The 25,093-nt window shown below is 47.4% G+C and overlaps 1 protein-coding gene across 5 annotated transcripts in view; it reads left to right on the top strand.

Annotated features, from left to right (window-relative positions):
- The window catches only part of MEIS1 (Meis homeobox 1), a 243,921-nt gene that overhangs the window by 132,728 nt on the left and 86,100 nt on the right, over window positions 1–25,093 (top strand). The window contains exons 1-6 of one of the 5 annotated variants that reach the window (XR_012579444.1): window positions 1,895–2,018; window positions 5,820–6,046; window positions 7,588–7,729; window positions 8,258–8,308; window positions 9,114–9,164; window positions 10,579–10,725. Coding sequence is in view for 1 of the 5 variants with exons in the window: in XM_074537012.1 (XP_074393113.1) it covers window positions 4,187–4,198; window positions 5,820–6,046; window positions 7,588–7,729; window positions 8,258–8,308; window positions 9,114–9,164; window positions 10,579–10,725 (630 nt within the window). In the remaining 4 variants the exon portion in view is untranslated. The other 4 variants (XR_012579447.1, XR_012579445.1, XM_074537012.1 and 1 more) reach the window with 4 other exon arrangements.

Below are 25,093 nucleotides of genomic sequence, written 5' to 3' on the forward strand. Positions count from 1 at the left end.
CTACGGATTTTAGGCTGAAATGTTCTATTTGTAATGTGAAATAGGAAGTACAAGGCTCAGGTCGGCTCTGCGCTGCTTTGCCCGGGCTACCCCGAGGTGCCATCGCGGGGAAAACCTGGCAGCCGTCGCAACTTCGCAACTTTTGTCCCTGAAAGACTCCTTTTGTGTGCGGGTGCCTTCGCTCCCGCCGCCGGCACTGCTGCCACCGTTGAAGTCTCGAAAATTCCGGCCAGTAACTCATTTCCCAGTTAATTTTATTTAAGGGAAAAAAAAAAAAAAAAAGATAGCTGGAAACTTTTAAGACAACCGTAAACTTTATTAGGAAATATTTTATTAAGCCCTCCATTTAATTAATCAAACCCCTCCGTAACTTGTGCCAGCGTCAGGCCCGGCCGCGGGGCAGCGGGAGCAGCTCCGGTTCCCGGCCCCGCGCATCCCGGGGCGCCGCCGCGGCTCCCGGGGCCCGGGCTGTGCGCAGGGCAGCCCCGGCTGACCCCAGGCTCGCTCTCCGCACGGACCCGCCGCTCTTTTGGTTTCTGCATCGGGAGCCAGTAAACAAACCCCCCAAATCCTGGCGCTGCGCTTCATCTGCGCGCTTAAACCCTTCGTTCTTAAACTCCTTTTATCATCAGCCGCACCCCACCCCCCAGCCCGATGTGACCTTTAATAGGCTCTAAACAAGTGCGGGTTTCCCCCCGACCCCCCCGTCCCTCTTTCAGCCTTTCCATCAGACTCTGACTTTTCGGGTATCTCCGCACGTATAGTTCCCCCCTTCCTTATCTGAAGCATTCCTGGATTATCTCCCGGCCGCCTTTCCAAAGCTTTCTTCTGCGGTTTCTTGTTTGTTTCGCTCTTCTGGTTGCTCCTATTTCAGTTTTCAAATTTCAGTATTAATGGTGAAAGAGCACACTTAGATGCTAATTCTCCCCCCGTTCGCCCCCCCCCCCCCCCCCCCCCCCAAATCCCTGCTAGGAAGGCGGCAGGGAAGCCAGCTAGAAACCATTTGATTGTTCCTAGGTATGACTAATTCTTTCCTTAAGCTGGGAAATTCAGCCTGATTAAAAGCCTCATTTATTATCCGATAAGCAAATGGACCCAGATTCCACCTTGTGGAGGAGGCTCCCTTGCTCCCCAGACGCCTTTTTTGCCCCGGCTCGGCGGATCCCCTCGCCAAGGGCCCGGCCGGGGTCTGGAGGAGCCGTTCCGCGCTCGGCAGCCGCTGCCCGGCCCGCCGCACCCACCGGACCCCCTCGCTTTCTCCTCACTGTTCTCCCCCTGCCCGTATTTCCCCCCACCCCTCACCCTTTCCACCAGGCGACGGACAAGCTTCAATAGATTCCCGCAAACCAGCAAGTTTTTGGAGGAAAGAAAAAAAAAAACAAAACCACAACAAAAAGCCCAAACAGAGTTGCTTTCCTAAAAAGGCGGCTGGGCGAGATGCTGCGCGGGTCCCGCTGCAGCGCAGCGCACCCGCCGCGGCAGGAGTTTACCGGGATAGCGCGGAGCTGGCCGTTTACTTTTTCCCGTTTAATAGATGATTAATTGCTGTCCGGATTAACCCTTTTTTTTTTTTTTTTCCTTCAGTTTTCTTTCTTTTTTCTGGCCGGCCTCTCACAGGCGGAGAGGCGAGCTGAGTAGTTCCTCACAGCGAGCCCTAAGTGTAATAACTGTTTGCTAATTGTAAAATCCTTATCCAGGATGAGGTTTGGGCAAACAATTTGTAGGGCTGTAATTACATTGTAAAAGTGTTTCGGTCTGAGTTGCGCTGAATTAAGCTCATAAAGGCCTAGTGGAGACGCTGAAAAGGGGTCTTTTGGGGTTTTTTTTTTTTTTGTTTTCCTTTTTTTTTTTTTTTCGGGGGGGGGGTGGGAGGAAAAGAGGATGGGAAGAGGAGGAAACGCGTCCCTGGGAGCTGGGTCACAGCCACCCCCTGCAAGGACCGCTGCGATGGGGAATCGTTACGGAGCGCTTTCCCCGGGGAAATCGCCAGAGAAATGAACCCCACGCGCGTGGCTCGGGTGGGTGGGTGCGGGTCAGTGCATGAAAACGGGTCTTACCTGAGAGCTCCGCATTTCTCTCGCCGGGATAAAAAGCCGGTCCTAGCGGAAAAGGGGCGGGAGGGGGGGGATCGAAAAGCGTTTCCCCGAAGTTTGAGACGTGGCGGCGGGGGCCGAGCCGCTCCCCGCCACCCCCGGGGTCCGGCAGCAGCGGAGCAGCGTCCCGTCTGCCCCAGGGGATTTACCAGAGGAATCCCCGACACTTCCCCGTTTCCCCAGCAGCTCAGTCGGGACCGCTGTACTGGGGGCTCTCCGTCTCCCGCCCCGCTGCCCGGGCGGAAGATGCGGTAGTGTCGGGGCAGTTGTCCCCGCAAGCGCCCGCTCGGGGCTCGGCGCAGCCCGGCCCGCAGGTAGGGGAGGAAGGGGCACGGCGAGTTCTCCGCTCCCAGGCCGGCGGGGACCGGCGGGGCAGCGGGGAGGGATGGCTGTGCTTTTGAACGCAAGGGAGCGGACCCCCGCACCGGCGGATGGAGGCACCGGCGGGGGGGATCGCGCCGTACAGGACAGGGCGCCGGCGGAGCTCGGCGGAGGGGATGGGGATAGGGATGGGAATAAGGATGGGGACGGCCGGGGACAGGGACGGGGACGGGGACAGGGACGGGGGGCGCCCCCCCCTCCGCGCCGGTCCGAGCCCCGCTTCCCGCCCGGACCAATGGGGGCGCGGCGCGGGGCGGCGCGGCGCTGATTGGTCGGCGGCGGCGCGGCGGCGGCGGCCGGGGGCCGGGTGAGCTCACTCGGCCGGCGGCCGCGGGGGGAGCCGCCGGGGAGGGGGGGGGGCGCCCGGCGAGGCGGGCGACGAAGCGAGGGGCGGGCGGCGGCGCGACCCCGGGGCGCTGCGCGGGCGCTGCGCGGGGCGGCGGCGCCGCCAGACAAAGGCGACCGGAGCGCCCCCGCGGCCGCCGGGGGGGGGCGGACGCGGCGTCCGCGCGCGCGCGGGGGGGCGCGGAGGGCAGGGCCGGGAGGGGGCGGTGTGTCCAAGCCGCGGCGCTGCGCGGGCGCGGGGCGGGCGGCGCGCCCCCCTGCGCCGGTGGCGGAGTTGCTGCCGCCCAGCGCATTGTGTAAGACGCGACCTGTTATGGCCACCACTACTTCCGGGTTCCCGCAGTCTGCTCCAGCCCGGCGCTGCGCTGCGCTCGGGCGGAGCGGCGGCGGCGGCGGCGTCGGCGGCGGACGGACGGCAGCGCTTGGACCGCGGCGGCGGCGGCGGCGGCAGCGCCTCCCCCCGCCTCCCCCCCCCTCCATCCCGCCCCGCTGCCCTTCCTCCCGCGCCCGCCCCGCACGGCACCCGCGCCCGGCCCGCCTCCGCCAGCCTCGCCCGGCCGCCGCGCAGGGGCAGAGCGAGCCGGCGCCGGCGAGGAATTAGGAGCGATCCGAGGAGGAGCGAAAAAAAAAAGCCCCCCATCATCATCATCATCATCATCATAATAACCATAATAAAAGGAGAGCCGGCGCGTTAGAGAGCCTTTTTAATTTTTAATTTTTCCCCCTCCTTCTCCTCCTCCCTCGATTTAAATTTTTTTTTCTTTTTTCTAAATTTTTTTCTTCTTTTTTTTTTCTTTTTTTCTTTTTTTTTTTTTTTTTTTTGGGTGAGCGCACTCGAAAATTAACATTCGCGGTGTCCTGCGCGGTGGGAGCACACGCAGCGGATCATCATCAGTCATTCACCACCTTGACAACCTCGCCTGTGATTGACAGCCGGAGTGGCAAAAAGCCATGAGACTTGGTAGTTGGGTTTGAGGGGCACTTTAAAAAAAAAAAAAAAAAAAAACTGATTTGGGGAAAGGATATTTGCTTTCGCCCCGCTGCTGTCTTGGAAACGAGAGGGGGAGAGTAAGAGAGAGACACAGGGAGAGAGGGAAGAAAGAAAGAAAAAAGAAGGAAGGAAGGAGGGAGAGTTGTTTTTTTTTTCCTTCTAATTTTTTTCTCGTTTTTTAATGCTGAGTTACCGTATCGCTTCGCTGAGATCCAGCAAGCTGAAGATTTTACTCGATTGCTTCCATTGCTGGAGACGCTAAGGGATTTTTGCCTTTTTTTGGGGGTGAGGGGGGGAACTTCGTGTTTCTTTCTTTTCACACTGGCCTTAAAGAGGATATATTAGAAGTTGAAGTAGGAAGGGAGCAAGCAGGCCGATGGCGCAAAGGGTACGTATGATTAAAAAAAATGGATTTCAAATGTGAAATGATATTGAAACGTGGCTGACAGAGACGCTGCGAAAAAAGTTTCTTTTCTTTTTTCTTTTTTTTTTTTCCTCCTTTTTGGAGTAGGGGCACAAAGCGGTGTCCTGCAGTGGTAGGATTTATCAGTTGTGCTTGTAGGCTTAAAACCTATGTATATTGCTATTTTCTTGGTTCTTTTACTCCCCATCCCGGAGCTCTCAGGGAAGAGGCAAGCTTTCTATACATTAATGACATGCAGGCATGTAAGTGAATATGTCCGAGCCTCTCTATTTGTTGGTTTTGTAGCTCTAGTCCTACCAATGTATTTTTTAAAATCACCAGTGCTTGAAATATTTGAATGTGTGCATGTCTCTGAGCATTTTGCTAGTGATGATATACCGCTTCATTTTCAGAAGATAAGTTCTGGCTGGGAGTAAGCACAACTTTTTTTTTTTTCTTCTTTTACCTGTTTTTTTACTCACCCTTCTTTCTTTCTTTTTTTTTTTAAATATATTCTGTCCCAAGAGATGCAGTGCAGTGGGCAAACTCCCCCCATTCTTTTAGAAAGAAAGTGACTTTAATTTGAATGGAGGTTACAAGCATTCACTGCCATGTGTATTGTTGTTTCTATTTTGGGTGCGATTACCCCCTTTATTTTTTCTTTTTTTTTTTTTTCTTTTCTTCTAACTACCTCCTAAATTGGAGTTTTGAGAAAAAAATAAATCAGCTGTAGTCGGGTGAACAGGGATTTGGGGAAGGAGAAAAGCCCTGGAAAGACGTTTTCTTGCCTAATTTGCCTGCCGCCGTCCGAGAGCTGGTTGGGAAAGAAAGTTCCTCTGCTGACAACTTGCCTTTTACTCTTTCTGTCCAAGCAAGTGTCAGCGATCTTTAAAAGTGTTTATTCACACCTTCGCTTTTAATAGATGAAAAGTGGCCGTTTCCCCCGCTCCCTGGGAACCGCAGTAGCTCTCGGTCCTTAATCTTTAACAAAGAAAACCCTTAAAAAAAAAAAAAAAAAAAAAAAAAAAAAAAAAAGAAAGGCATTCCCAAAATCCCGAGAGCCCGGGCGAACGTTTCCAGCTTTTCGGCTTTAAAAGTCGTATTCGCGTGGAATTGCTGGAAATCCTCAAATCGCTCCTTCTCGTTTTTGGTTTGGTTTGGTTTTGTTTTGTTTACCGCTGCTGAAGTTTTTGCATCCTCGCTGGGCGAGGTACCTGACTTCTTATCAGCGGGAAAAAGTTTAGCGGAGGGAAATTTGGATTCCGAGAACCGCTTCCCTTCACGGGGTGGGTGGGGGGGCGGGGGCTGGGGAACTTTGGGGATGGGGATTAGGGTGGGATTTTTTCGCTTTCATTTATTTTATTATTATTATTGTTAATATTGTTGTTGTTGTTATTTCTCCTCCGCCCCAGACTCGGAGGGCTTCGGGCCGGAGCAGCCCAGCCCCTGTGCTCCCGACCCGGGGCGGCTTTCCCTGCCCGTGGCCGGCGCGGCGGAGCCCGGGCGCGCTCGGGGGGGATCGCGGCTCACGCCCGGGGGGGCACAGGGGAGCGGAGCTGCTGCCCCCACCTCCCCCTGACGCCTCTCTGCTCTCTCTGCCCCGCAGTACGACGAGCTGCCCCACTACGGCGGCATGGAGGGGGTGGGCATCCCCACCACCATGTACGGGGACCCCCACGGCGCCCGCCCCATGCAGCCCGTGCACCACCTGAACCACGGGCCGCCGCTGCACTCGCACCAGTACCCGCACGCCGCCCACGCCAACGCCATGCCCCCCGCCATGGGCGCCTCCGTCAACGACGCCCTCAAGAGAGATAAAGATGCCATCTACGGGTAGGTGCCGCGCAGGGCTCCGCGCAAGCTGCGCGGGATGGAGCGGGGCGCAGCGCGGGCCGGGCAAGGGCGGCATGGGGAGCGCTGCGCGGAAAAGGGCCGCGTTCCTAGCTTGTGACTGCCTTGGGAGGCGGGGGGAGAGGGTCGGGGTCCCCCCGACACGGGGAGCCGCGTGGGCTCGGGGAAAAAGGGGCTTGCTGGAGGGGCGGCAGGCATCACCGCGGGAGGAGGCGGAAAATAATATTCCCAGGGCACAACCTGCGCCCGGTGGTAAATCTGTGCACGGAGTTTTGGAGCGGGGAGTTTGGAGAGCTTTGCCCAACTTTCCACCTTATTCGTCTTTCCTTGTGCTGAGAGAACTCAAGATCTGCTTCTCTCAAGAGTTTTTATTTTAAAATTTTCTTTTAATTTTCTTTTTTTTTTTTTTTAAATCTTTTATCCGTCAGCATTCAATGTTTCTCAATGTGGCAACTTGTAAAGCAGTTTCTAGGCCGTTGCGATGGGAGCTGGCGGGGTTATTACACTGGGCACAGATGCTTTTAAAATGTATCTGCCCAGCTGGAGTTTGAAGCGAAGTTGAAGAGCCTTTAAAAATCACTGTCAGGACAGTGAGGAGAAGGGGGAGCAAAATAAAATTCATAGAGTTCGGTTTCTGTATCGGTTTATCAGAAATCTGAAGGGTTGGTTAAAAGTCGATGGTGTACGGTACCCAGAAGGGGGAAAAAAATGTGAAGCCCTGGGAGAAAAAAAAAAATGAACTCCCTGTTATAAATATACATATACATACACATACGTGTGTGTGCGCCCACGCTTATTTATTTATTTAAATTATTGAACGGGCAGGGGAAGCAGATGCCCGCGCTGCCTTTCTCTCAGGGAGGCTTTCCAGGCTGGGATTGCCCAGGAGCACCTGGCTTCCCCCGCGGGTCGGGCCGGCGGCTGCGGAGCCCCGGGGGGCGGAGGGCCGCGCAGGCCGCAGGGAGCCGGCCCGGCTTGGCCAGTGGGCCGGAGGTCTGTTGGGTGGGTTAAAGGGCTTTTTCTTCTACCTTTTTTTTTTTCATTTGGATGGGGATTCTTTCTTTTTATGCTTTTCTGTTGGTTTGGGTTTGTTTTTTCCCCTTTCACTTCCAGCAAGTCCTCCAGCAGAAAGCGGGAATTAAAAACATGAGAGGCAGAAGTGTATGCCTAGGGATTTTAATTTTTTCTATTTTTTTTTTCCTAAAGACAAGGAAAGTTAATTCAAAATGGCTGCTGGAACCGGCTTAGGTTTTATTCTTGGCTTGTCCTAAGGTTGTATTAACAATATCTGCGGCCAGGCAGTGCCGAAAGGCCGGGGAGATGCCGGGCCGCCGGCCGGCTGGCTGTGGGAAGGGGCCGGGACGCTGCGGGAGGCGGCGGGGGGTGCCGGAGCCCCTCTGTGGGTGCCCCCTTCCCCATGCACGCTGCTGTGGGACTAACTATTGTTGTGTTTGGGGTTTTTTTTTGTTTCGTTATGATATTTTCCCCCCCTCTGTGTGTGTGACTATTGTATTTTCTTTCAGACACCCCCTGTTCCCTCTTTTAGCACTGATTTTTGAGAAATGTGAATTAGCTACATGCACACCCAGGGAGCCCGGGGTAGCGGGAGGCGATGTTTGCTCCTCTGAGTCTTTCAATGAAGACATAGCAGTGTTCGCCAAACAGGTCAGCAAAACCGGGTTGAAAACAGTAAAAGCAAAAAAAAAAAAAAGAGGGGAAAAAAAAATCGTATCGAGAAAAACAAGTCTCTGTTGAGATAAAGATGCGCGTTTCCCCCTCCCCCTCTCTTACTGAAAGAGGCATAAAAACCAAAACAGAAAAATCCCCAAAACCCCAACCAAAACAAAACACGAGGGAAAAAAAAAAAATCAGGAAATCTCGGCATTTACTACCCCCCTTAAAAAATGGATGAAGTGGAGCGGTCTGTGCCCGGCCGGGAGTTTCGCTGCGCGGCTCCCGGGCGCCGGGACGGGCTCTGCCGGGGAAGATCCATAGGTATTTTTCAGTGTATTTGATTCACTTGCTCAAGTGTTTGGCTGATGTACTAAATCCAGCAGTCAGGGCTTTGCACGGAAGGTTACATAATGGACCCGACAGTGTAATGAAGCAAGAAATAATAACGTCTGCTTTTTTCTGCTTCCATATTTCAAATAATTTTTATTATTATTTCCCCTCCCCCTTTCTTACATTTAGATCCGAGCAGAGAAACCCCTCTTTTCCTCTAATCCTGAACTGGATAACTTGGTAAGAGTTAACACTTCTTCCTCTCCCCACCCCCACCCTCCCTTCCCTTCCAATTTATTTATTATTTTTTTAAACTTCTGTGTCATCTGGAGAGGTGGTTTGGTGGTGCTAAATTGAAAATTTCTCACGTGGATTTAAAAAAATTATAATTGTTGCAATGATTACTTTTATATTTACAAGTAAACATGGTGTGGTAATTGCTTGGAAGTAAAAAATCCCATAAGGATATACATAAAGGAAAACCCCATCCAAAGAGGAGCTGGCAGGCTTGATGGTGAGCTTGCCTGCCCAAGAGGAGCGGTGGATTTATCTCCACTCTAACCAGCCCCTCCACCTTTTAAGCAGCTCGATGGGAAACAGAGAGGATTACAATGACTGGAGATGCACCAGTGGCAAATTCACTGAAAATGAGGTCGTTTCTCTCTTTCTTTCCTTCCCCCATTAAGAATAAATATTTTGCCTCCACTGTAGGAGTCCTGCACCCGCTTTCACAAAGCGAGGAGCCAATGGTGGTGTTTAGAGGGTTGGTTTTTTTTTTTTTTTTTAAGAAATGTTTATGATCCGTATAATTCAGTTGCTTCATTGCAATTGGGATTTTTTTTTTTTTGTTAACTCTAGGTCGCTTCTCGTTAAACAGCGCACAAAGCCACCGCTATTAAATTTTAGTGTTATTGCCATAAATCAAAACAACTTTTTATTTACTACTAGAGAAAAGTCAAGCTACAAAGTGTGGCCGAGGTGGCTGTGGGAAATATCCCCAAATCCAGGAATGAGATTAATGCTCATGTTGTTTGTGTCTTTGCAGATGATTCAAGCCATACAAGTATTAAGGTTTCATCTGCTGGAATTAGAGAAGGTAATTTTTGTCTCTCTCGCTTTCCCTCTCTTTCTGTCTACCTTCCCCCCCCTCCTTTCTTCCTCCTCTGTTTCAGTACTGCTGAAGTTCAGGCTTCTGGTAAATTTGCATAAATGTCTTTCTTTCTGGTAATTAGTGTCAAGACCAATCTTGGCGTCCATTTCTCTTCGCAGTTTAATTACAATTTCAGCCTCTAAAACCGAGCTCTCGAACGCCCAGGCCTTGTGTTCATTGTAATACTTTGCTGGCTTTGTATAAATAGTTGCAGTTCTGTGGTGCCGCAGATGAGACTCGAAATGGTTAGTTCAGTCAAGCCCCTGAAATTGTGATTAAAAAAAAGAGATATTGTTTTTTTCTTGGTGATGGTGAAGAAGAGACTTCGGTTGCAGTTAGTTGGAAGGGGGGAAAGTTTTTTATTTTTTTTTTAAGAGCCGTCTGCAGGTCAGGCTCGGGGCGCGGATTGTCCTGTAACATTTTGCAGAGACAAAGCAGAGTTGATAGTTCTGTCTGTCTCTTGTTCCTGGGAATATTGTACACCTCTGAGCAGAAGAAAGAGATTGCAGCCTGAACTCAGGATTTTTTTGTTGGCTGTTTTAGAAATCTTAGGAGGGAGAATGCTAATTTCTAAGCGGGCGGTGTCATTCGAGCTCACGTTAAATTGGAAGTGCGCTCTGGGTTTCCTGAGGATTTTTTACGTGTCATTGATAGCTGGCCTAGGAGAGAATTCCCTTTCTCCTAAAAATAAACATTTTGAGAGGTTTTTAAATAGTTGAAAAGTTTCTCATGAGCCTCAGTCACTTTATCTAACCGAAACTGTCAGGTTGTTCTCGCTCTACCAAAATGTGTTAAAATCTGCCCATTAATAAAGGCGGCTCAGGTACAAGTCTATCAGAGCAACTGGGGATTTCAGGGCATGGATGCCTATAATGTATTTCAGTGCAGTGCATGTGGATTTTTTTTTAATTCTTTTTTCTGTCCTCATACCCCTTTGGAAAGGGTTTATGATGAAATAACTGGATGAAATTAAATAGTTTACCTTAAATGTCACCCATGCAGGTCACCTCTCTAATGGCCACAGCTCCGGGAGCAGATGAATTTAACACGGGTGTTGAATACGTTGTAGCCTGTGAATCATCTTGTCACTGTCAATTTTCTGGGATATCTCTATTTTGTGAGAAAAGAAAGTTATTCCTAATTCTGGATGCGTCTAGAGGTCTCAGGGGGATAATTGCAGTGTGTTTCCCCTATTTAGGACTTTTGATGTCACAGGGGCGAAGGGGGGAGACTGGTTGCACTTGTCAATTTTACTTATGTATTCCTGATTATATTTTCTTCCTTTTTTTCCCCCCCTCTGTTCTTTCTTTTTCTTTTTTCTTCTTTCTTTTTTTTTTTTTTAACCTTTGTCATAATGTAGGTACACGAATTATGTGACAATTTCTGCCACCGGTATATTAGCTGTTTGAAAGGAAAAATGCCTATCGATTTGGTCATAGACGATAGAGAGGGCGGATCAAAATCGGACAGTGAAGACATAACAAGATCAGCAAATCTAACAGATCAGGTATGATCTCGCCAATGTCGCACAACGCTAAAATTTGTATGCAGATCGCTTGCTGGGTCACTACGCCTCCTTTTATTATTTGCATATGATTAAGTCCCTTTTAGATAAATTTCCATCGAAATGAAAATTTTTGAATAATGTGGCTATTATTGCTTCATTAAGGCTTGCTCCCAGATTCGACCTGGCAAGATGAGCTTGTAAAAGGATCGCCTGCAAACTCGACCTGTTTCTTGTCGCTTTTAATTTCTGTCTTTATTTTATTTACCCTTTCCAATAATAGAAGTGGTATCTGTGAATCACTGGCTTCTTGGTAGCTTAGGGAAGGAAGGGCTGGAGTCGTTGACCAAAATAATAATAAAATCCGAGATAGGTGGTCCAGAGAAGACAGAGAGGGTTTGAAATCTAGCAAATACTGGCTATTTTCTTCCCGTCTCTACGGTTCATTAGTTCGTCTTGTCAGTTTTCCGTGGCCGAACGCTTTTAGACTTGAGTGAACATTGCTTTGTGCACGCCTGCCTGCTGCAAACGCGCCCATTTTATTTTACTTAATAGGAAAAAAAAAAAGGAGAAAATAAAATGGGATTCAGGTTTTAAATTCTTTACCTTGATGTTTTAAGTTTTCAAGACCTCTCTTTAAAGAATAAATATAGTCAAAGCCAAGCCAGCAAAGCCTCGCGTGGCTGTGACGGTAGTCCAGGTTTTGTTTGGGATGGTTCAGACCTTTAATGTCGGCTGCAGCGGGGTGGGAAATGCGGGTGAGCTGAGTGGGGAGAGCTGGCTGTCCCCTCTCCCATCCCTCCTCCTTCCACTGGGTGCAGGCTGGGATCCTTGCCTTTTCATGAGAGCACTTGGGGCTAATGCAGGAGGTGTCCAGATCTAAATTAAGGTCCTGGATGATGATAGTGACTGAGATTTGGCTTGTACTCGAGTTGGGTGAAACGGTGGGGTTTTCGCGGTCCATTTGTTTGCTCTGAACCAAGGGCTTTGCCTGTGAGAGAGGGGACCTCAGGCACACGCACAAAAAAGAAATCCCTGATGAAACCCCCCAAGTTATTTCTTCTTTTTGATCAGCTACGTAAATATAGTGTTAGGAGTGATCTGCTCCTGACTCTGGAGGTTTCCTTTTGTTCAAGCAAGGCGCAGCCAAGCAGACAGGGGTTTCCTCAGCTGCTTTGCTGTTATCACTGGCACTGTCAGCTGGGAGTTATTTTATAGATCACCGACATAAAGGTGCGTTGCATTGCAGTGTGAGCAGTATCTGAAATATTTTCTCCTATCTACCAAAGGCTGTTGGTTTGTGACAGCGGAGGCAGGCTTGAAGGAAGGCATGAACTTTTAGAAAGGGGTTTATGTGCACATAGGTAGGTTGTTTTGAAGGGATTTTTTTTCCCCACCCAGTTTTGCTGTACAGGGGAAAAGCTTGGCAGAGTGGGTGGAGGGTGGTGTGGCAGGGAGGTGCCCAGGGCTGGTGAGGATGCTCCTGGGAGCCGCCGGCCCCACGCAGCACCTTAGAGCGAGGGGAACCCTTCAGCCAGGGTCTAGCTGAGGGAAGCTCGACTCGCTGATGTTGAATAAAAATTGTAATCCAACAAGTCTAACTAGAAAATGGGTTTCTAAAAGCTCTGGAGTGCTGGGTACATAAAGCTATTTGAGCAAATTACAAGAATTGCTCAGGGGCACGAATGAAATCAACACTTTAATTGCCTCCAAAATGAAGATTTATACCCCATTTTCCCAACGAATCATTATTTTATTAAAGTGAAAGCTAAAGAAATGGAGCTGCAGTTTTGGGGTTGTTGGGGGTCGCTGTGTTTCTCCGCCAGTCCGCGCCCCCCTTTTCGTTGCCCGAAGCGCGGACATTGCGCCGTGCCCTCTCCCGCTGCGCGGCCCGGCCGCGCTGGGCCGCGGGGCTCGGCGCCGGCACGCCCGGCTGGTGCGAGCGCTGCCCCGGCTCCGCTCCGGGCAGCGGGGCGCGCAGCCGCGCACACACCCGCCCGCACCCGCGGAGCTGCGCGGGGAGCGGGGCTTTGCTTTCCGTGTTGAGGGGAAAAGGTGCAAAAGTGCGCTTTTCCGCCCTCCTCTGCCCCGGCCGATGGGGCGGCGGATCGAGCCTGGGAGATCGGGCGGGCGGCGCGGGGGGGTTACTGGGGGATGCGCAGTCCCCCGCGCCCTCCGGTAAACTGCGGTGCCAAACCCGGCCCCGGCGCGGCCGGCACTATCGGGGCCCTAATGGTTCAATAATAAGGTGTTGAGTGCTGGTCGCCGGGGAGGCTAATTAGGATGTGACTGCGCGGGGAGCGTTTATGGCTGCGCGGCCCTGGGATGCGCGGGCGCGCAGGGCCGCGCGGTGGGAGCGAGGGGCTGGCTCCGGGCGTGGGGCCCCCCGCCTGCCCACGCTCTGCTTGGGAGAGTAGTAAAAGAGTAAGTATGTAAAAGCTTTTATTATGGATTTAATTACATTTTCTTATATTGTGGCAGTAAAGGTTACAGTTAACAGGGTGTTTTTTTCTTTTAATTTATTGGTTTCCTCTTATTTATTCTTTCCCTAAAGGCCCCTCAAAGCCAGTGCCTTTAAGTCCCCCCGGTTAATAGAAAGCAATGACACTAATGCTAGATTTTGCAAAGTAAAGCCCTATAACACTAACCATTGTTCAGTGATTTAACCAGCTCAGTGGCACTAGGTCACTAAAATAGCATCCTTCTCCCACGGGCTCGACCCCACTGCCTGCCAGGGTGCGATCTGCAGAGTTGGTGTTTACCGTCACAGCTCCACAAGTACAAGGCAGGAGTCTGGGCTTTTTGCTGGGGAGAGCTGAACTCAAAATCATCCAGACCCCGGGACTTTAAAAAACCTAGCTGAAGAATTGCAGTCATCCTCAAAAGTTTCAAAATAAACCTTTTTTAATCATTAGCTTTTCAAACATTTGCATGTTTAAATTTTCAGTGTTTGTCAGAGCCCAGAAAGATTTAGAACACAGCTGTTGTGTGATGTGTCTGGGAAAACTCCCTCTGATTTAAAAAAAAAATACCCAAAGACTGCCTATAGTCTGACAAGAGAAATTCAGTTTTGTAGGTAATCCTGAACTGTTATTGTGGGGCTGCATTTTTGAAGCCACATTACCTTGGCACTCAGGTGTCTAGTCCAAACTGTAAAATTCTTCTACAAGAGCATGTCTACAAAAAAAGCCTTTAGAAAGTCCTTTAAAGAAAACATGGTACAAAGCACCTGCCACATTCAAGTAAAATGCATTAGCTGTGTAAGATAGATTTTATAGGGACAAAACAGTATTTTGCTTATTGAAAATAAACTTGTTGAGCCCATCCACCAGAGCATTGCTTGACAAAAATTGCGATTTAATAATGCACAAGCCAATTACAGATGCAGAAACTTTTAAAGGCAAATCGTCGAAGAGCCAAATTCCTATAGGAGCTATGAGGGAAATGATCAAAAAATGAACATGAAATAAGACTTCCTGCAAGAAGGTCCATAATTCAACATTATTTGACTCCACTGTCAGGGAAATTGTTGAAGGATAGTAAACCGATACTGGAGTCTCAGTCATTTTTGTTACAGTCTTAAATGTTTGCAACTGTGACGTTTTAGATGGCCCTTCTTGGGTGATAATATATCACATATATACGCACATATATAATAAAGCAACACCTCTATTTATGTTGCAATAGATTTTATTTTAATGTGTGTAGTTGCGGAGTTGCTCTAACAAAAATGCAGATAGACAGCAGCTTTTTTTTTTTAATGGAACAATTACCTAAAATTTGTTCTTTACAAAGAAAGAATCATAAACTGGAATCCAATAAAATACATAGCCAAAAGTGGTAGAGTTGTTCAGGGCATCGACCGGTTACGGCTAGACTTAACTTTCCAAATTCTCAAATATATTAGCTATACCTTGTAGCCAATACAACAATCATGCCTTAGGGAAAAAATTACTGAGAAATACTATTTTACTTTGGGACTTCTTCACAGGTACTTTCAAACCATATATGATTTTAAAGACGAGAGCTAAAAATATTGCTGCCTTTAGGGTTTATGCTCTCATATTGGAGGAACAGGCATCAAAATAATAGATGTGGTGCAGAGGGTGCAAGGTAGAATTCATTTCTGCATAATAAAAGAGTTACAGCAAAGTACGACTGAGGATGACCAATACATTATGTTTAAAAGACTTGAAATTTAATTTTCTTCCTGTTACTTTGTCACTTTGAGACAGTGAATCCTTTTTTTTGTTTGTTTTTGAGTAATTTTTATTATTTTTTGCTGTGATATTTAGAAGTTGTTACCATGCCCCAGTTAGGCAGGCTATTTACGTGAAGATGGGATATGTTAAATTCTGTTCCAGACATATTTTCATCTGATACACCCTGGCTGAAAGTGTATTAGCAAAATAAAATTTTCTTTGCTCTCCATTTCTTTAAGTGAGTAAATACATTGTTGTGTAGACATAAGATTGAATATATTTTCTTTAGTTTATTATTTCAGTTCATGAATCCTTGGGGTTCTTTTTTAATTTTAATCATTCAAGAGCCCAAAAGGGGCCATCCTTACAGCTGGGTGCCTTCCTGAAGTTGCATGCTCAGGAAAAATTTCCATGTAAAGTTTTCCAAACTGAAGTTAGGTCTTGTTGTAAAGGATAGTTTAATTCCTGGATTTTTGGGGAATTCTTCTCAACATCAGACCTGACAGAGCTGAGTTTAAACCCCAGTTAACCTCAGAACTGATCCTAAACATTTGCGCGTGTATCCCAAGGCATTCCTGTAAGCCAGAGTTTGCCGTGGCTGCGTTAGGAACCATGGATTGTTATTTTGGGGCAACTTGGAGGCTTGAAAGTTATGAAAAAATGAGTTTTACCTTAAGTTTAACCTTTATGGCTGAGGATTTGAGTTTTTCTATGGCTGCTAGTCCGCAGGTAACAATAAAGGTAATGGGCTCTGCATGCAGAAGGGTTACTGCAGCCCCGTGTGGGCAATGTTAGACCTTAAAAAATCAGATTATATTGCTCTCAATCAAAATGAGTAAGTGTACATTGTGCTGATAAATACTACTTCAAAAAGCGCTAAAAATCTGGCACAGCTTCTTTAAATTAGGGAATCTTTCTTTTGTTTTGTTTTGCATTTCTGCATTTGGGGTTTTTGGTCATGAGAGCATGCAGTTACGATCTATCTTGTGTAATCTAAACAAGTTTAAGAAAATAGAAAGGAGAGTTGTTTCTGGTCAGGAACGTCTTTGAAGGTTTCTGGAATTGTTTTCTGGTGAGGGTTGTGTGAGAGAAGGAGAGACTGGGGTGCACTGCAGTGTCACCTCACGTCCTTGGTATACCACTTTCTCCACATGCTCTGTTTCTCAGAGCAGGCTTTGACTTACATGGCAAATTGGGAATAATTAGTGGTTATATTTTTATTTTTTGCTGCAGCTGCAGCAATATTTGGAGAGGGGGGTAGCTCTAAAAGAGCACACGTTTTGTGTTTGGCCTTCTTTGAGCGTATTTACAGCAATGGTTAACGGCTCCGTATCTAACCCACCGCTGATACTCTGTGATGCGTCTGAAATACAGCTTCTCTGCAGTTGCTTCAGCTCATCTTTGGCCTGCTTAGTGTGGTTGCATTTCACTTTCACTTATTTTTGCCCTTTGAGTTGTAGCCTGGAGCATAGGTGAGAGTAGAATCCCATCAGGCCAGTGTCCTCAGGATTCCTTTTTGTTAATTTAGATGAGATCCCTGGAAAGCTTCAGTCCCTCAGCAGTGGTGGTGGGGGCTTGGTCTCTGTTAGTGCTGGCACAGGGAAGCCTCATTGCCCCTGAGAGCTCAGCTCCTTGAGTTGCCTCACTGGTTGCTGCTGTCGTGGGTTAATTTATTTATTTTTGATAAATACATATCCAAGACGTAAAGAGCGACGTGGAGATTTCAGGCTCGTGTGAGTCATTGTGCGTACGAAAGCGATAGCGCAGGCAGCAAGTGGTTTCTGGGGTTATTATGTTTTGGAAAAGAGAATCTGAGATTTCTTGTATGTATCTGTGGAGATGTTGAAAATTTAAATGTTGGTGAGGTGAATTTAAAAAAAAAAAGTGAGTTTGCCCTATAGGCAAAGGCTCTGTTTGCAATTTAAAAAACAAGAGAGATTTAAGGGTTATAATACAGACACTGCCATTTTCTTTTGAACTTGCAGGGCATAGAGAAGGTAGGATGGATTTTTGCCCAAATTTGGCCTCTTGTATTGGCAAGAGGATGGACTCTTGAAAGTTATGGCCACTTATTATTTTGCAAATGGCTTTTATTTTGCAAGCATCTTTAAATCCAGGCCATTGAAGAAATGTTTCCTCCCTGCCCACGTCAGAGGTTATCCATAAGTTTTGGGGATCAATAAAGGGATAACTGTGAAAGGCAATGGCCCATAACGCATGGGGAGTGGGATGAGTTGATCTAATGTTCCCTGCCTGGCCTCAAAATTCGATGAATCTCTGGGTTTGTCCACACAAGGACACTCAGGAGAGGTAAGACAAATTGATTGGGTGTAAAATTAAAGTGCATTAGTTAAAGTGCATTGGACTATTGTGTGGATGCTCTCATTCAGAAGTAAAGTGGCCTTAGTTCACTTTAGCCTAATCCCCTTTGGAGTAGGCCACTTTTCTTTTGAATGAGAACATCCACATTAACTTTTAGTTAATTCGTCTTTCCCGAGCGTCCTGTCGGCCTCGTGCCCGACGCTCTGGAGAGGTTGGGCCGGCCGGGCGCTGGCTCCCCACGAGCTTTAGGTAAGCTTTTCATTAGGCATGTTTCATCTCCACAGCAGCACTTAACCGCTGGCGCCTGTCACTGCCCCGGCCGGGGCTCCGCACCCTCCTCTCCTCCTGCGCCTGCAGCTTGAGAGCCATGTTGTCGTTAACGCTGCCTGGGAAAGAAACTGGAAAGTTTTGTGGTGGCAGGGATTTGGGATTTGGGGAAGGATCTGGCTGAGGTGGTGGGGACAAGGGCTTGGCCATGCTGTGAGGCAGGGGGAGAGTGATTTGGGTATTGTGTTTCCCAGGTGAATTTGGCATCAGGCTGACATGCTCCTTACATAGATCGTTTCTTCCCTCTCCAGTGATAAGTAATTTTTTAAAGACAGTGAAGAAATCTAGATTAACTTTTTTCGGCTGATATTTCCAATAAGAAAGCCAAGACTGAATATTAGCCTGTAGGTTAGCTAGTTTACTTGGTGGAAAAAAAAAGATAAGATAGTTTTGGAGCTGTTTTATATTCTTGCTTGAAGTTCACTGAGCCTGAGTTTCTGTTAGAGATATTTTCAGGTGTCTTCTAGAGCTTATAAGTAACCTATTTATTTGCTTTTTACTGACTCGGCCATGTGTGCCTACACTGTGGCATGTCACATGCTTGCCATTGCCCCTTTCACTCATAATAAAATTTACAAGGCTTCTTGCATTAGTAAGCAATTTGCTATTGGAGCCTTTCCTAAAAATACAGAATTCTATTTCACCAAAGTATTGTGTTTCCTCTTCAATCAGTACTGAGGTGAGCTGTTTTCTCAAGGACTCTCCAGCCATCTATATGATATTCCCACTTGGGCAGATGATCTCCAGAACTGCATTACCTAGCTCTTCATCCTGAAGAGCCATTGCAGTAAATTAAAATTCTCTTATTAGCATCACCGGACATTGAATTTGATCAGTTATTTTTTTGTTGTTTGCAGCTTGGCTTTCTTTTTCTTCTGTTTTTTTTTGTTTTTTTTTTTTTTTGGTTATTTTAATACAAAGCAAATATGCACCGAGACCTTCTTTGCTGAAGTAAACTGGCCAACAATACGAAAGGTAATTCTTTATTTGCTTAAAAGAACTGCCTGTTTTAACTTCAGAAGTACTGACCCAGAGTGAAACAACAGCTGATGCCATCACAGGCAGTGTACTGTACTCAAACAGCTGTACAAAATGCAAAGCTGCAGTATTAATCCTGCCATTCACAGTTTATTTAAGTTTTTCAAGCTTCTCTCATATGGGCAGGGCATCAATGCCTAATTATGCCTCCATTAGGGTTACTGGGCTCTTAATACAGAAAATTATTGTATTTAAACTTTGGAAAGCTGCATCGATGTAATGTAAGAGTCTTGCAGCTGGCACACATTCAGGGAAGGCAAACTTTACCTTGTAATTTTCTTTTCATTCATTTGGCCTTTAGGTTTTGGTCTAGTTTTGTTGCTGAGGTCAGACCATTGCTGGTGTTTTTAACACTGGCTTTAAATAGCTCCATTTAAGTCTGTGTAGCTCTTGGGAGAAGGGAGGGTAAGAGCAGATTTAAACCCCATGGCTTTGTTGGGGTGCAGGGCTACAAGTGTCTGTGCAAATAGAAATGGTAGAACCTATTGTCTCATGGGTGTTTTGGCCTGCACTGAACCTGGGCCAGCTCTGTCAGTGCGAGCAGGGTTTGATCTGTGCACAATAAATTTTTGGCCCCTGGTAGGGCTCGTGGTACCTGTTGCATTAGGGTGGGGTGTGCAGGGAAGCCCCTGGCCTCAGCTGGGATGTCACCTGCTTGCTGGTGCTCAGCAGCAACCCGAGGCATGTGCTCTCACATGGAGGTCAGTGGCTGCTTGCTGATATTTGGGGAGGACACAAATACTGCAGAGTCAGTAAGCGACACTTTGGTTTTAGGCTTAAGCCAGTACAGGGCACTCTTCTTCTTGGGTTGCAGTCACAGAGGTACTTTGGTTCCTGAGCTCTTACACTCACACCTGCATCATGGAGTTACCCTGCATAGGTAGAGTTGGCCAAATTGTTGGTGAGGGAAATGTCCCAGTGGCTTGTGATTTATGCCTTTTCTCTTGTGTGCTGTAGTGCAGAGTTACAGGGGAGTAGTGTCACTGCTGTGTTGTGGTGATGGGTACAGCCATGTCACCAGGAGGTAATTTGAAGTCACAGCTTCGCTCCCCCCTTTGCTCATGTTCACACAGGCATTTTGGGCAGCATTTGACATGGACAGGGGTTCCCTAGCTGAGTGGCACCGCTGGGCATCACTGTGACAGGAGGGTGACAGGGAGAGAAGACTTTCAAACATGTGTGAGTCGGTGGCAGGCAGCTTCCTGTCATTTCCCGATATTTGCACGGATGCTTGGGATGAGATTCTCATGTGCGCTGGTGGCAGCTTACGCACTATGCTTGAGCCGTTCCCTCCTTTACCCCTCTCTGCCTGGAGGATTTTGCAGCTGTGTTACCCCTGGAGGCTCCTGGCCCTCCTCCCTGTTGTGCACCCAGTTTTACTGGTGTGCCTTCCACCTACTGTGGAAGCGTTGTTGTGCTTTCCCGATGTCCGCGAGGCCCGTGGCAGTGTTTCGTGGCACAGCCATGTAGAAAAAGCAGGGTATGTACAGATGTGTCCTGCTACATTAATCTAACTCCTGTGAGGGATCTCTTTTTCATTACTATTTTCTGTAAAGCCAGAGTGATGGTATGCACAGGACTAGTATGCACAGGGAGGAATAATTTTGTTCTTAAATGCACATGTGCACGTCAAGCCGACGTTTGGCCCTCAGTGGCAAGTGTTTGAGAGATCCTTTGGGTGAGAAGTGATATAGCAATGCTGGAGGGGCAGGGGTGGGGAATGCTGCTCTGCTGACAGTGTGAGGCAGGAGAGGAGATGCGAATTCTCTTCTCAGGTCTGTTGCTGAGGTTCTGGAGCGAGATGATTAGGTGCTTGTGAGATGAGATTTTCTACTTGTGCTTTTCCCTTATCATCAGGTAGGGTCGATATCTTAATTTATATGTCATCTAGTGATAGCAAGGTATATATCGAAGATATTTAAGAATGAGCTGTGATATTTTATAGTAATTATATCACTCTGTGGATAATTTGAAGAACATGTTGCCAGGAAAGCAAAATGTTTCTGTTTGGTGTCATAGGAAAGTACTATGCTGTATTGGAAGGCTGATGGTAAACTGCTTTTGGTGGCTTTATGCTTTGGTTTTAGCCTCTTCTGCTATTTTCCACTAATTAGCATTCTAAAAAAGTATTTAAAGGAAAGGGATAAACTGAAACTCTGGATGGAATGGGTAGCAGTGCTGCTGGTGGTCTGCAGAAAGGGCAGAGCTGTGGGGTTGACTGGAAACATTTGTGAGGGACTGGCCTGTCCCGTGGTCTGCCTGTCCCAAGGTCTGCCTGGCCCGAGGCATGGATCCATGTGGGGCCATGCCATGAGCCTCATGCTGCTACAGGCACCACTGGGTACTCCCAAAGCTCCCTGGGAGGTGCAGTGGGACCACACAGACCTCTCAGCCCAACATTTCTGTGTGACTCTGGCAGCTAGCTGTGCTTCCAAGCCGCCCCTCAATGAGCGGGTGGAGGTGTCAGGGAGCCACGGCCACCTCAGCCTGGCAAACCACCCCTGGAGCTCACGGCCTGTGGCTCCCGCAGCGGGCTCGGTGTGTTTTGTGGCCACTGGCTCGCTGGCATGTGGCTCGCAGAGCCGGGCTGCACGGCCGCTTCTGCCACGCTGCAGATCTGGCTTGTTGTGAAATGGGAGAAAGTGGAGGAGCTGCTCTGCGGATGGGTTTGGCCATGAGCATTGGAAAATGTGAATCATGGGGATTCCAGTTTTAAGCCTTCTGGAGATAACGGACAGCACGTACTGGAGTGCGTGACTTGCAGAGGGCCTTAAAAAACAAGGCGGTGCCCTCAAGATTAAGCAAACACTTTATAATCAGCAACACATTTTATACCCAACACAGGCTTTGCAGGTATCGCATCCATCCAGACAGAAAGGTGTAGCTGGAGCAAAGTTAATTATACTGCAATTTAATTTTGGTGTTGAACAACAATGCAAGGCGAGCGGGCTCTTGAATCCTGCGAACAATGTGCCGTAATCAAAATACGCTGACTCTGAATGGCGTCTGTTGTCAGTTAGATAAAAAAACCATTTGGTATTTGTGACACAAGCTCAGGGGTTTTGCTTGCAATGGAGCTGGAATGAAGCATGGCTGTTGCAGAGCAAGGACTGTGCTTGTGCCTTGCCTCCCTAAGAAGCCCCACTTGGGCTGATGGGATGTTGGAAATCAGAGTCTGCATTTAAGTAATGCAAAAAAATTTGCAGCGGGTGCCCCATTGGGTGATTTTTGTCTACACAAAAGGTGTCATCCCTAAAAATCTGAAAGGGGAATGCTTAGAGATGTAGCTTTTGCTGTAAGTAAACCTTTGCTGAGTCCAGATATTCAGGGTGAAAAGCACATCTTTCTGCAGCACTGATTCCCGCTGAGGCTGCCTACTGAGACCCTGGTGGGACAGAAGGCACAGGATGGGAAAAGCTGAGGTTGAGGTCTCCCTCCTGCCTTAGTCTGTCTGGGTAGGCCAGTTTTGGGACCTCAGCCAGTCATCTGACAGCCTGTGCTGTCTCATTTGTACCTGAGCATCTGGCAGATCCCCTTCTAAATTACTTTTAACGCATAAACGCAGTAAAGGGAAGGGATGGTAGGTTCTCATTTTCAGGCTAAATGGCGAGACACTTTTCCTGTTTACACCTTTGGAGGAATCACTACATGAAATATTGAACAGGAAACTCTTATTTGTCTCTGAAGGCTTTTTTCCTGGTCTAGAAAGATGTGGAAAATTCTCCAGTCTTATTAAATGTAGTAGAAGCCAAGGAGGACTAACACACCTCGAGGACTTGCACACCAGGTTTCTGGATATAGCAGTATTGTTTGGGGCTGAGTTTGTGCATGTTTCTGCATGATATGTAAACTTAAAAAAAATATCTATGTGGAGCGGTGATTTTTATGTCCTGACTGCAAAACTGTGTTTCCTTGTGTCAGAAAAGGGCCAGGGATTAATGCTATCTAGTGATATGTCTCTTATCAAAGGGAGGAGACAGGTTTACAATGCGAAGTTGCTCTAAATAGAAAGTACTAGTCAATGTTTGTTGTATGGGAGACAAAAACCCTGCATCAGCTGGCTCAGTTAACCTGGCTGGGCAGGCAGTGTTCACTGTTGAGCTGGGATTAAAAAAAAAAAAGAGCAATGTTAAGGTCCACTGTGATTGAGGCTGTTGCTGTTTAGGTGTCCATCAAGGCTACCATGTGCAGCAACCTCTGGTGCAAGAAGCAAACCCTGAAGTCTATATGTCTAAAAGCTGTTTGCTTTTGTTATTGCCAGAAGCTTTCTTGGGTGCTTTTAGAGCCCTTTCTCAAAGAAAAGTCCATCTGCCCATGCTGTCCCCCCGGGAGGACCTTGGAGATGACTTCCCAAGTGCAGACGGTTTGCTTTCAGCATAGGCAGAAGGTGTTGGAGCTGTGCTTCTGACAGAATGCAGCCCAGGCTAGGGGGGGCTCTGCATAGCTGTGAACACGTGCAGTGCTGTGTGCACACTAACATGCAGAAATGGGTTTTTTTAAAGTCTTGCCCCTGCAGAGTTGACAGGGCTTTGGTGCCTTCTGGAAGAGAAGAGCTGTGGTTTTTCTCCTTCCTCTTTGTCTTTATGTCCCGCCCAGTCTTGATGATCTCCATTTCATTCTCCTTTTTTTTTTTTTGTGGTTTATGTTTGCTGCTTCTAATTATTCTTTTTCCTTTGGAGAGCACTATCACCCTGTCGTTTTGCACTCGCGTTTTCCATTCATCCTGTTTAGGACTACCAGGCCCTTTCCTTTCCTCTCCCTGCCGTAGTCTCTTTTCCTCCATGCTTTCAGGGTAAGGAAAGAGTCAGAAGGCTGTGCTGTGTTAGAGATGCCTCCCTGGGTACACACTTGGTGTCGTGCTCCCCACACCTGGGTGGGGTCAGCGCTGAGGCACAACAGCAGAGCTAATGGAGAGCAATGGTGTTTTTGGGTGGATCTTGGTTTGGTGACCTTTGACAGTGTGCAGTATTAGTTGTGCCTCTGGTCCCTTCAGGTAAAGTCCTGGCCTTGTGAAATCAGTGGCAAAAGTCCTGTTTATTTCCAGTTTTCTATCCTCTCTGGTATTCACGTTGATACCCACTCTCATTCCTTTTATTGATTTGTCTCCCATGTTGCATGCATAAAGACAGCTTATATCTTATTTTTCCTATGCAGCTGCGAAGAGTTAGAGAAGAGTCTTACCCTCACTTGCAATAAGGGGAAACTAAAGATAGAAAGCTTATGACTTTTCTGGGGCTAGGAAGGGAATCCAGGTCAGGGCTGAGACTTCCATGCAGAGTTTTTTCTGCTTTTTAGTTCGCCAGGCCTTGCCTCCTTTAACGCTGCAAAGGTTTCCATCTGTGCACAAGTCACCCTCACTGTTCTGCTTAGTTGCAGGCGGAGTTATCGCCTGCCTGTCATTTCAACGACCTTCTTTCTCTAGAAATTTCCCTTATTTCTCTTGGAAGACTGTTTTTCCATCTGAACCCAATCTTTGTGCCTTTGCTGTTGTTCTATTAAAAATAACTCACCTTTGAATCAAAGCTGCATGAAGCAGATTATGCAAGAGTTGTTGGCATTAAAAAGCATTTATTTTTTAGCATTTGAAGTTTCTACATTTGCAATTTATTCGGACCCCCTTGATTTTGGTTGTATTTGGTATGGTGTTCCCAGCTGGTTTTGGCAGGATGGGAGGTGGGATTGCTATCAGCCTTGGTTAGTTCCACTTGGAGATGTTCAGGTGGCAAAGCAGTAAGTGGGTACTCTCAGAAACTGAAGTTAGTCATGAGTCTGGATTTCATGGTCCCCAAAATCCCAAACTGGTCTAGTGGCAGGTGACATTGCCCATGGCAAGGGGTTAGAACTAAATGATCTTTAAGGTCCCTTCCAGTCCAAACCATTCCCTAATTCTGTGTTTGTATAAACAATAGTGTAGAGTCTAGGAAATATATGGCATTATATTTTCTGTATTATAAGTGTATTTTTAATCCTCTATATCAATTTATATTTTTCTTCCCAATTAAGAGAAAAATCTAAAGATTTCTTATATGCTGGATGGGGAACAAGCTACTGAGGATTCTTATTAGCCATTCCCTCCAGAAGTGAAGAGGGATAAGGCTTGTGGATTGCCAGGATCAGGTCTGTCTATCATGCAGTTGTAGCTCTAGTATTCATCCTATGGATTATACACTTAAGGTATTCAGCAGCAGTATTGAATGTTTTGTCCAAGTGAGCTTGGGGACATCAGTATGGCCAGCAACCAGAAGGATAAACTATGTGAACAGTAAATCCTTGCTAAATAGGTATGTTATGTTTGTAGGAGGAGATGGATGCCATAACTTAATGAATCAGCCCCTACTTTTTGCTTCAAGTTCTTGTCTGTACTGAGCACAACTATTTTCCAACATGGTGGGTCACCACCCTCACCCTCATGCAGCTGAAAATTTTTAAAAGGTAGGATTTAAGAAAATCAGAAGAATACTTCAAACATAGTACATTACTTT

The sequence above is a fragment of the Zonotrichia albicollis genome, chromosome 3 (assembly GCF_047830755.1).
Source record: "Zonotrichia albicollis isolate bZonAlb1 chromosome 3, bZonAlb1.hap1, whole genome shotgun sequence".
NCBI lineage: Eukaryota > Metazoa > Chordata > Aves > Passeriformes > Passerellidae > Zonotrichia > Zonotrichia albicollis.